The sequence below is a fragment of the Glycine max genome, chromosome 16, assembly GCF_000004515.6.
Source record: "Glycine max cultivar Williams 82 chromosome 16, Glycine_max_v4.0, whole genome shotgun sequence".
NCBI lineage: Eukaryota > Viridiplantae > Streptophyta > Magnoliopsida > Fabales > Fabaceae > Glycine > Glycine max.
This window is the reverse complement of record NC_038252.2, coordinates 12,481,251-12,492,061: the sequence shown is the minus strand read 5'-3', so window position 1 is coordinate 12,492,061 and position 10,811 is coordinate 12,481,251. Positions and strand designations below refer to the sequence as shown.

Sequence of the window (10,811 nt, the reverse complement as noted above, 5' to 3'; positions counted from 1 at the left end):
CCTCTTTTCCACCTAAAAGTTTCTAAAATTCCATTCTCGAACTCGCGACTTATTTTCTTTCACCTTCACAATTTTAATTTTTTTTATCCAAACACAAAATTTTAAAAATAAAAGATTTTCAATTAAAGTATTTGAAATTCTTAGAATTTAAAATTTTTCAGAATTTTAAATTCCCTCATCCAAACACAATTTTAGTGATATATGGTAAATTGTGAGATATGTCATGTGAGTCCAAATTAATATTGCTAGTACAAAAAAATTGACGGGATGATTGTTTTAAACTTTGTAAACCATACTAAAACTAAAAGTTGAAAGAAATGACTAAAATTCTATTCTAATCAAGTTTATTTTTTGATAGGCATGAATATATAACAGATAAAGGGTGCATATTATAAATACCCTTCTCTAAAGACACCATGCTCAATTGCTCATACTTATACGTACCCAAAGGAAAAACACAACAAAATTAAACAATCTCTCTCATTGATAAAACTCACTGGGTAACCGCGGACTCAGAACAATTTGCAATGGATTCATCTTAGGCAAGGTGATGCCCAACCCTTCTTCCAAATCAACAGGTTCATCCATTGGCACGTGCAAGTCAAACCCTTGGAGCAACCGAGAAAGTGTCAAGAGACACACTTGTGTGGCAAAAGTGGATCCAGGGCAAGCCCTTCTCCCTGACCCAAAAGGCAAGTACTCAAAATGGTGAACCTCATCAAGTTCTCCATTCTCACTAATAAACCTCTCGGGTGAAAACTTCTCGGGCTCTGACCAAAGGCTAGGGTCTCTGTGGAGTTTCCACACGTTTGCAAACACACGTGTGCCTTTTGGCACGTGATAGCCTTGAATGTTGCAATCTTCTCTTGCCTCGTGGGGTACCAATACTGGCCCCGGAGGATATAGTCTTAAAGTTTCTTTGACAATTGCTTGCAAGTAAATTAGGTCTTTGATGTCACGTGCTTCCACCCTTCTTCTTTCCCTACCCACTTGATGGTCAATCTCCTCTTGTGCACGCTTCAAAGCGTGCGGGTTCTTCATCAACATGGCTAGTGTCCATGTCATTGTCGTGGATGTTGTGTCTGACCCCGCTAGCATAAGATTCTAAAAATGCGAGCTGACTTGATCAATGGTAATAATAAAAATAATTCATATCAACTCAACAATAACAGTTACAAGAGAGACAAAACTATTCTTAATTCCCACACCTTAAAATCATTTGGTCTTTGGATATCGAAAAGGAGTTATCCTTTTGATGCATTAAAAAGGGCTTTCTCTTCTTTTAGAACAATGTGAACATATATGATCTCAACCCTAAAAAAAAATGTGAACATTTATATATGATCTCGTATAAAATATCTAAATCTGTCATCATTAACAAAATTTTTGTCCCTAATATTAATCCAGTAATAAATTAGAAACATATTATCTAACACATTAATTATTTTGAACATCTTTTTTTATTGGTTCGAATTTACAAAAAATAATTATTTTTATAAGTCTCATGTCATATTTAATCAATCTTTACATAAGAAACACACTTCTATTTACATGTATAGCTATGTAACAAAATCAGAAAGTAGTTAAAAACTAACATGGGAAGAATTATTCTAAATTATAAAAATAACACGACTATGAAATAAATTGAGTATGTTGGTAAATTATGGGAAATGGAATTGGTCTCTTCAAAAGTTAAGTATCATATTTAAATTTTGTGAATAAAAAAATATGATGGAAAGAAAATTCTTACTAAAAATAATTATGTTAGATTTTTTAAAAAAATTAATCATTCATAAAATTAATAAATATTTTACAAGTCATGGTAATAAAAAAAAATTATAAATAAAACACTCATATGGATATAGTCCTCTCTGTATATATCGTACTTCCTTTTCTACTCATTTTGTTTTATAGTGGGGCAGGTCCCTTCTCTATTAAATGCACTTTCAACGACGACTAAAATATTTTCACTCCCTAAAGACATCTTTCCCATTAGTTGTAAAAATGGTTTTTTTTTTTTTCGTAAGTCGTTGAAGATGTATATAGGGCTGTTCCCGATGATGGGAGATTTACTTTTTTACCGTATAGCCTTGTGTATATTAAATGACTTTTTTTTTTTCATTTATTTTAAAAATCTTTAAAAATATTCTGACCTTCACACTTAATTTGTTCTAGATTTCCAGCCCCATCAAATAGCCATATGATTAAAGTAGAAATGTCTGCTTCGAGTTGAGATGAATCAATCCAACATGTTAGTTATTATTCACTTCACGTGAGAAAAATTAGAGCTGAAATTCTAAGTTTTTCTAAATGAAGAAAACAATTTTGGTTTTATTTGGATAAATTTTCCATAAACACTTGTATACGAAAATAAATAAACTAAATTTTTACCACAAAATAAATTTAACTTATGTATAAATTAAAAACAAATTTTTGGATAAGTTATTGTATAAGAATTTCTATAAATTATCTCATGTATAAGTTACTTTTAACTTAAGAAGAAAAACTTACTTCACTTCTCCTTAATAATATTTTTTAAGTTTATTCAATCAAACGTAACCAAACTTAAACTGAAAACATATATTGGAAAAGTTATAACTCCGAAATCAGAATAAAATGCTTACCATAACGTTTGCTTTAATGATAGTATCACGGGTATGACCAGAGACAGAATCATCCTCAATAACAGAAAGCATGACATCAATGAAATCATGTTTCTCCCATGACTTGTTGGTCAGGGTATCACTCTTCATATGCTCTTCGACCCAACCTCCCACAAGGGTGTCCAAATCTTTTGCAATTCGTTTCATATTTTTAAGCACTGTTCCATGCACACCTAACCATCCAAGAAGTGGAATCAAATCCGAGAGAACAAATTCCCCAGATATATGCATGAACTCCTTTATGAGTTTCACTATACCATGTGCCTCTACATCATCCACATCTTGCAAATAACTGAAATACCTGTTGAGTTTGACCAATATGATATATCCCAAAATTAAAAAAAAAATAAAGTGAATTAGTAAAGTGAAATTGATTAATAGTTTGTTTGGATTATCTTTTATTTTCACAGAATCAATTTTAATTTCACGTTGAAAGCCGAAACAACAAACGATTGCTTCCTCCTTTTGAAATTTTCACCATGATTTTGGAAGCCAGAATCAATTCTGGTAGTTTGCAAACACGCTATAAATAAGTGAGAATTATACACGACTTGTATACAAATATCATAATAACACAACTAACTATTTTCAATATACCTTTTCCCTGCAATCATCTTTGTGATCATATTGAAGGTTAAGCGTTCCAACCATTCACTTATTGTGACCTTAACATCACTTTTGCCTCCAAGATACATCCAAAGATCCCGGATCAAAGTATCAATTTCAGATTCATAAACAGGCCTAAGAAATTCGAGGCGGCGAGCCGAGAGCAATTCAAGCATGGTAAGCTTTCTAAGCTTTATCCAATATGAGCCATAAGGGGCAAATCCAAACCCTGCAAAATTGTAACTAAGGTGCACACCATGACTTGACTTTGGGCGTGAGGCCAAGACTTTGTCATTAGTAGTGAAGCACTCTTTTATAGCCTCTTGGTTGCAAATCACAAGCGCAGGGTATGCTCCTAAATGGATTTGGAAGATGGGGCCATACTTATCAGCCAGAGAAGCAAAGATTCTAGCAAGGGGTGTTTTTGCTCCTAGCAAGTGGAGGTGACCAATCAAAGGTAAGGCAAATGAGGGTTCAGGGGGTTGTAGACCCTTGATTTTGTGAATAGTACTGCTTTTTTTCCTCCATATGTTGTAGAGAAGCACAATAGTTATAACTATCACTACAAGTGTTGGTTGTGGAAGGAAATCCATGGTGTGTGATCTGAAGTGGTGAAAGATTGAAGATAAGATTAGATGAGCCACTACAAAACTGTCCTAGTTTTCTTACAGTGTTGTGTAAAATGGAATAGCACACAATTACTACTAGGCTTAAATATATTTTTTTAGATATCAGATTTTTATATTTGCTTTTTAATATATTTTTTTTATTAAGTTTCTAATAAAATAATAATTTTATTTTTGTCTTTAATATTTTGTTTTAGTTTTTGATAAATTAGAGAATTTTATTTTACTTTCGACTAATAACAAATGAAATTTTTTATTAGAAAATAAATATAAAATTAACTAATTTATTAGAGTTAAAAAAAGTGTCTAGGATAAAAAAAATTTTTTATCAGAAATTCAATATAAAATAAAAATTTATTAAGGAAAAAAATATAAAAATTAGATATTTATTAAGGATAAAAATATAATTTTACTAGATTAATAAAACTAATTACAAAATAAAAATAAATCTTAGGATCACTACGAGATATTAATGCATTAATTTTTTTAGTTACTAATAGTAATTTTCGTCACTATTACTTATGTAACTAAAATTTCAGTAACAAGTTTTAAAAACTGCATATAAATTGTTTTGTTATTATTGTTAAGCTTTTTTGATTTATGTTACTAACTACACAAAAATCATCTTATGCGGGTTTTAAAATAATTAATAAAAAAATCAATAAATTTATTATATATTATATATAATTTAATGGTTTTATGAAAAAATAATTGAGAGTATATTCTAACTTAATTCATAGGGAAAGCGAAAGAGGAAAACAACAGGAACATCACACTCAGCTTTAGGCATTGACTTGTTCCGGCTGGATGCGACTTGAAACCATTGAGAGTGATGGCGTTCAGAAATGGGTGAAAAAAATGGTTTAATACAAAGACTTTTTGACTTCTTACGATGATTTAATTTAATCTAACAATTTGTCATCAATCACAAATAATCAGAATTCAGAATAGAAACATGGGTGTAAGATACTAGTAGCTCGGCCCGGTGTTGCCTGGCCTTTTTATTTTTTTATTTTTGAAAAGATTACTACTTTCTTTAATATTTTAAAAAAGTCTTTTCAATTAAGTTTGTATATTTTGAAAATTGAATTTATTTAGTAAAATAAAAATGAATGATAAGTTGTTATTATTATTATTATATATGTTCACAATCATTTGGATTTGATAAAGAATAAATAATCATTTTTATTTCTTATATTTAGTAAAATTGTAAAAGTTATCTGCATTGACACGTAATTTTTAAACAATTTTTATTGAATGCAGTTGTTACTTTTGTGTTTAGATTTTGCATCACAATTCGAGTTTTATTCATCTATACACTAGAAAAAGGCAGTTCGTTTCTTCAAACTAGAAAAATTCTTCATGTGACGAACATAAATTTATAAACTCAATATATAGATTCTTTACAATAAATTTTAATTGACTGAAACAAAATTATAATATCATATATAAAGCTTTGTTGTGTTTTGCTTTACAAGGATCCGTTGATGAATATTATATGGGATAAAATATTCAATTAGGCCTAAAGGACACTTAATTTATCCAAACCGTGTATTCTCTCAGTCTCATACGCACATATTTTGTACGGTACGTCTCACTCTTTAACATATATAAATGATGAGTACCATTCGATCATGATTATATCATCAATAAATTTACTTAAGGTTAATTATTTGATTAGAAGTATCTAAGTAAGATTAAGAGGTCTATTACTTAACCGGTAATAAGGACGTTTAGGCCTAGTAAGATTAGTATAAAAAAGGGTGAACCCCTTAGGTAAGAGGACTGATTTACTCTTGAATATTTACTATATATCGTCTACAACTCTCAACCCAACCCTAATTTAAGCATTGAAGTTCCTTTTCCAGGTAGCCCCCCCCCCCCTTAGCCCACTCTTTCGAACTCACACGCACCTGAGAAAACCCTTCGGCATAGTTGAAGATCCTTCGGCGTAAGGATATATTACTAGAAAATAGACTTTTAATATCGGTTATAAATCGATGTTGAAACTACTGATGCTAAAAGTATCAATTTTAACATCGGTTAAGAAACCGATGTCGTACAGTAAGAAACACTACTAAAAAAAGGCTTTCTACATCGCCCTATTAACATCAGTTATTGCTAAAACTGATGTTAACGAAAGCGCAGTGGCATTTTTGTAATTAAATGGAGTTACTTAACATCGGTTATAGCAAAACTGATGTTAACTACTTGATGTTAACATCGGTTATTTAAAAAACCGATGTTAATATGATGTTAAGATGAATATGGTAACATCGGTTTTGGCAAAACAATTGTTAACTTCATAGAGTTAACATCGGTTTTGAGAAAGCCGATCTTAAGGAGTTGATTTTAACATCGGTTTGTTAAAAAACTGATGTAATGTATTTTATGTTAACATCAGTTTTTACAAAACCGATGTTAACTATATTCAGTTAACATTGGTTATCCATAAAAAACTGATGTTGTTATGTTTATAAGTTAAAAATTGAGATTTCACAAGCCGCGCGCGCTCGAAAACCTTGCCCTCCCTCTTCTCTTTGTCACCGTGAAATCGCTCTTCTCTTTCTCCTCCCGCCTGAAAACTGCCGGAAATCGCTCCCTCGACACCCACATTGTCCTCGCTCGAACCCACAGAACCCCTTACACTGTCGGAAAACCCACATTGTCCTCGCTCTAACCCACAGAACCCCCTACACTGTTCTTGGAAGTCTGGCTCGAAGAAAACCCAACATACACTGTTGCTACTAGGGTGCTGAAACAGTCGTGGGTGCTTAAAGCTCAAAGCTTTCTCCGCGAGGTACGTAGGTCAACTTCGTCTATGCTAAGTTTTCGTGGGTGTTCATGTTTTATTGATGATAATAATAATAATAATAATAATACGTCTTCAGTTGCAGTATTGCTGATTGAGGTACGAGGAAAGCTTAAAGTTTCGTGTCATTTTGTTAGATCTCACTGCCATTGTCACTGTTTGGGTTCGAGGTAAGCTTGGTCTCTTTTTCATTTGTAGTTTACTTAGGAAACATGTTGAAGTTTGTCTCTGTTAAATCTATAGACTGCTTGGAGCACCAGTAGAGATTACTAGTGATAAGGATCCTGTTATTGTGAGTAATTTAGCTCACTATCTCGTTATTTTGCATTAAACAGGTTCATAACAAGTTACTGACACTTCTTGCAATTATTTTGGAGTTTGGGGCACTTGTTTGGTATGTCACAAATATTCCGAATGCCTTCCATATAAATTTGTTTGATATATAACTTATACCGTGGTGTCTGCACGCATTAAGTTACCATAGCATAAAAATGATGTGGCATAAGCAGGAGTAAGCTTATTTTAGGGAAATTTGTAACATAGATTCAATTATATGTAGGACTAGGGTCAGATATAGTCATAAACAAATTGTCTTTTGGTTCTTTGGTTTTTTTTTGAACGGCCAAAAATATATTATATAAATAATAAAAGATACATAGTACCAGTAGTACTACAAGAAGCCACAGTAGGTAAGATCTCCTGGAACAGAAAGGCAAATAAAACTATCCATCATCCCAACAGAAACAACATAAGCCCAGCCCAACAAAACAAACACTACTTAAAAGCCAAAGCCATAGCTGAGGACCATTGGTGGAATGGAACATTAAAATCCTTTTCCCACCCCCTCAGCCAGGACCAAGAGAGGAAAACTGTATTATCCACCAGCTTCGAGATGACAAAAGGTTGATTATTGAAGATAATGTCATTTCTGAGCTTCCATATTGATCTTGTAGCTGCTATCCACCAAATTTTCCACCTTCTGTTGGTATCCTTCAATCCTGCCATGGTAGAGTGCTGAAGCAAATTATCCATAGGCCTACAATGGAAAACTCTAGCTTCCTTAACCCACGAATTAAATTCCCACCACAGAGGCATTACTTTATGGCACAAGAGAAACAGATGAGAGGCAGATTCAGTTTTGTTTTGGCAAAAGGGACAAAGGTCGATTTCAATGTTAACATGCCTCCTAGTTAAATTATCCTTACTGGGAAGTCTGTCCCACAGAAGTCTCCAGGCAAAAACTAGAGCTCTAGGAGGAATTTTGATGTCCCAAAAGTGCTGGAAACCTAGACATTGATCTTCATCAAGATGCTCAGCTTTGACACAAAGATAGGCAGAATTGGTAGAGAAAATTCCTTTAGGGTCAGCTCCCCAAACCCAAGAGTCTTTCAAACTTGCAATTGGACTAATTGCAGCAATTTGATCAATAAAAGCTGAGGCTCTCCCCATTTCATTATTAAACAGATTGCGCCTCCAAGAAAAGCTCCATTCCCATCCATATTCTCAAAAGGAACCCATGTTTGCCATTGTCTGAAATTTTTGAGATGAGATTTGATATAATTCAGGGAATTTTTCTTTAAGAATTATCCCACCTTCCACCCAAGAGTCTTCCCAAAAAAGAATTTGATCACCCCTACCCAGCTTCCAAATGAACTGCTTGGAGACATCAACCATACTGCTGTGATTGATAGTGGACCTCAAATCAGGCCACCAGTATGAGAAATACTGCCTTGTGGGCCCCTCTTCTAAGCCTCTCCAACCCCTGTACTTTGAAGTCAAAATTCTGTTCCACAGTTGATTCTGAAACATCAGCCATTTCCATTTGATTATGAGAGCTTTGTTGAAAGCTTTGATGTCTTTAACTCCCAATCCTCCCCTTTCACTAGCAGCACACACTTGACTCCAAGCCACCCAAGCTATCTTCTTCCCTTCTTGATTACCACCCCAAAGAAAATTTCTTTGAATGGTAGTGAGCTTGTTAATCACTGCTAAAGGAGCCCTAAAAAAAGACATGTAAAACAAGAGCAGAGCTGTTAAGACAGCATTAATTAGAGTGATTATGCCAGCCATTGATATACTTCTCTGCTTCCATTTGTTCAATCTAGCCTCGAATTTGCTGATTATAGGCTCCCACACCACCTTCCTTCTCGGATTGACACCTATAGGCAGCCCTAAATAACAGAAGGGAAGATGCAGGGGGCCACAGTTCAAGAAATCAACAGCAAATTTGATCCACTGTTCAGATTGTCCAATTGCTCTGAATTGGCTCTTAGCAAAATTGATTCTCAGGCCAGAAGCTATTTCAAAGCTTCTAAGAATAGCCTTGATAACTTGAATATTATCCATAGAAGCTTCCCCAAAGAAAATGGTGTCATCCGCAAACTGAAGGATATTCATTGGTACTTGTTCTTCCCCACCATAAAGCTGTGAAATAAGTTTTTAGACATTGCTTCCCTCATCAATCCTGTTAAACCTTCAGCAACCAAGTCAAATAATAAGGGGGCCAAAGGATCCCCTTGTCTCAATCCTCTTTGAGGCTTAAATTCATCAGTTGGACTTCCATTCACAAGGATGGATATAGAGGCTGATGTGAGGCATCCCTTAACCCAACCAATTCACCTGTCATGAAACCCCATTCTTCTCATCATATAAAAAAGGAATTGCCAAGACACAGAGTCATAAGCTTTTTCAAAATCCACTTTAAACACCAAGCACAATTTCTTTAGCCTCCTAGCCTCCTCAACAACCTCATTAGCAATCAAGACTCCATGCAACAACTGTCTACCCTTAACAAATGCTGACTGTCTTTCATCAACAAGGTGATTCAATACCTTACTAAGCCTATTAGATAGGACTTTAGCAATAATTTTGTAGACACAACCTATGAGGGATATGGGTCTGAAATCACTTATATGTCGAGGATCCTTGAGCTTAGGGATAAGAGCAATGAATGATGAATTGAGGCCCTTAGGAAAAGCAGCATTCACATGAAATTCTGCCAAAAACCTTAAGAACTCAAGTTTCAGCTCATTCCATAAATGCTTAATAAATATGAAATTAAACCCATCTGACCCTGGGCTTTTGTCATTGCCACAAGCCCACACTGCAGAAGATATCTCCTCCTCTTTAAAAGGCTCAACCATCATATCTCTCTGGTTTGGAGTCAGGACATTAAAAGAAATTCCATCTAGATTGGGTCTAAGCAGATGAGGTTCAGAAAATCTTCTCTGAAAATGCTGCATGACTTTAGCCTTAATCATGTTAGGGTTTTCTACCCAAGAACCATCAATCAACAGCCCCTTCAAAGCATTTATCCTCCTGTTGTAATTAATAATTCTGTGAAAATAAAAGGTGTTGTTGTCTCCCTCTTTGATCCAATTGCTTCTAGATTTCTGTCTTACAAAAGACTCATGGAGAATAGCCTTTTCCCAAAGATCAGCTTGAGTTTTCTTGAGCTCCTGGACTTGCTGATCAGAAGGTTGTGTTGATAGTGAGTTCTCCAAATCATTTAGCTTTTGCTGAATCTTCTTGACTTTGTTACCCAAGTCTCCAATATTATCTTTACTCCAGTTTTTCAGCCTTTGCTTGAGGATCTGAAGTTTGCTTTTTAGAACATATCCACCCCACCCCTTAGGCTGAGATTCAGACCAGCAATTCCTCACCACATTCTGATAGTCTTTATTCATTAACCAACCATCATAAACCTTAAAAGGCTTAGGGCCCCAATCAATGCATTTAGAATACATAATGATAGGACAATGATTAGAATAATTCCTTTCAAGGATAAATAGAGAGCTATCAGGCCACTTAGATAACCATTCATCAAAGATCTACACTCTATCCAGTTTGCTTTTACAGGATCCATTTGGCCTAAACCAGGTAAAAGGCTTACCCACACAAGGAATGTCATCAACCTCCATATCATGTAGCCAATCATTGAATTCAGTTATAAGGTTAGAATCTGAATTACTATGATTGCTATGCATTCTCTCAGAGGGATGTCTAACACAATTAAAATCCCCTACAAGACACTAGCAGTCCACTTGGGATTGAAGCTTCCTTCTACTCAAAGACTGCCATAACTGTCTTTTACCTTCTATATCA

The 10,811-nt window shown here is 34.3% G+C and overlaps 2 protein-coding genes across 2 annotated transcripts; both read right to left on the bottom strand.

The window, feature by feature from the left end:
- Positions 1-330: 330 nt before the first annotated feature.
- LOC100790675 (cytochrome P450 CYP82D47) lies at positions 331-3,958 on the bottom strand. Its single transcript, XM_003548604.5, has 3 exons — positions 3,261-3,958; positions 2,625-2,964; positions 331-1,104 (listed from the first exon to the last, which is right to left on the bottom strand). The coding sequence occupies exons 1-3, from the start codon at positions 3,860-3,862 to the stop codon at positions 481-483; spliced, it is 1,566 nt and encodes a 521-aa protein (XP_003548652.1). The 5' UTR covers positions 3,863-3,958; the 3' UTR covers positions 331-480.
- Positions 3,959-7,481: 3,523 nt separating this feature from the next.
- Positions 7,482-8,156, bottom strand: LOC102665204 (uncharacterized). The gene has a single exon (XM_006599780.1). It carries the CDS (start codon positions 8,154-8,156, stop codon positions 7,482-7,484), a length of 675 nt encoding a protein of 224 aa, XP_006599843.1.
- Positions 8,157-10,811: the final 2,655 nt, after the last annotated feature.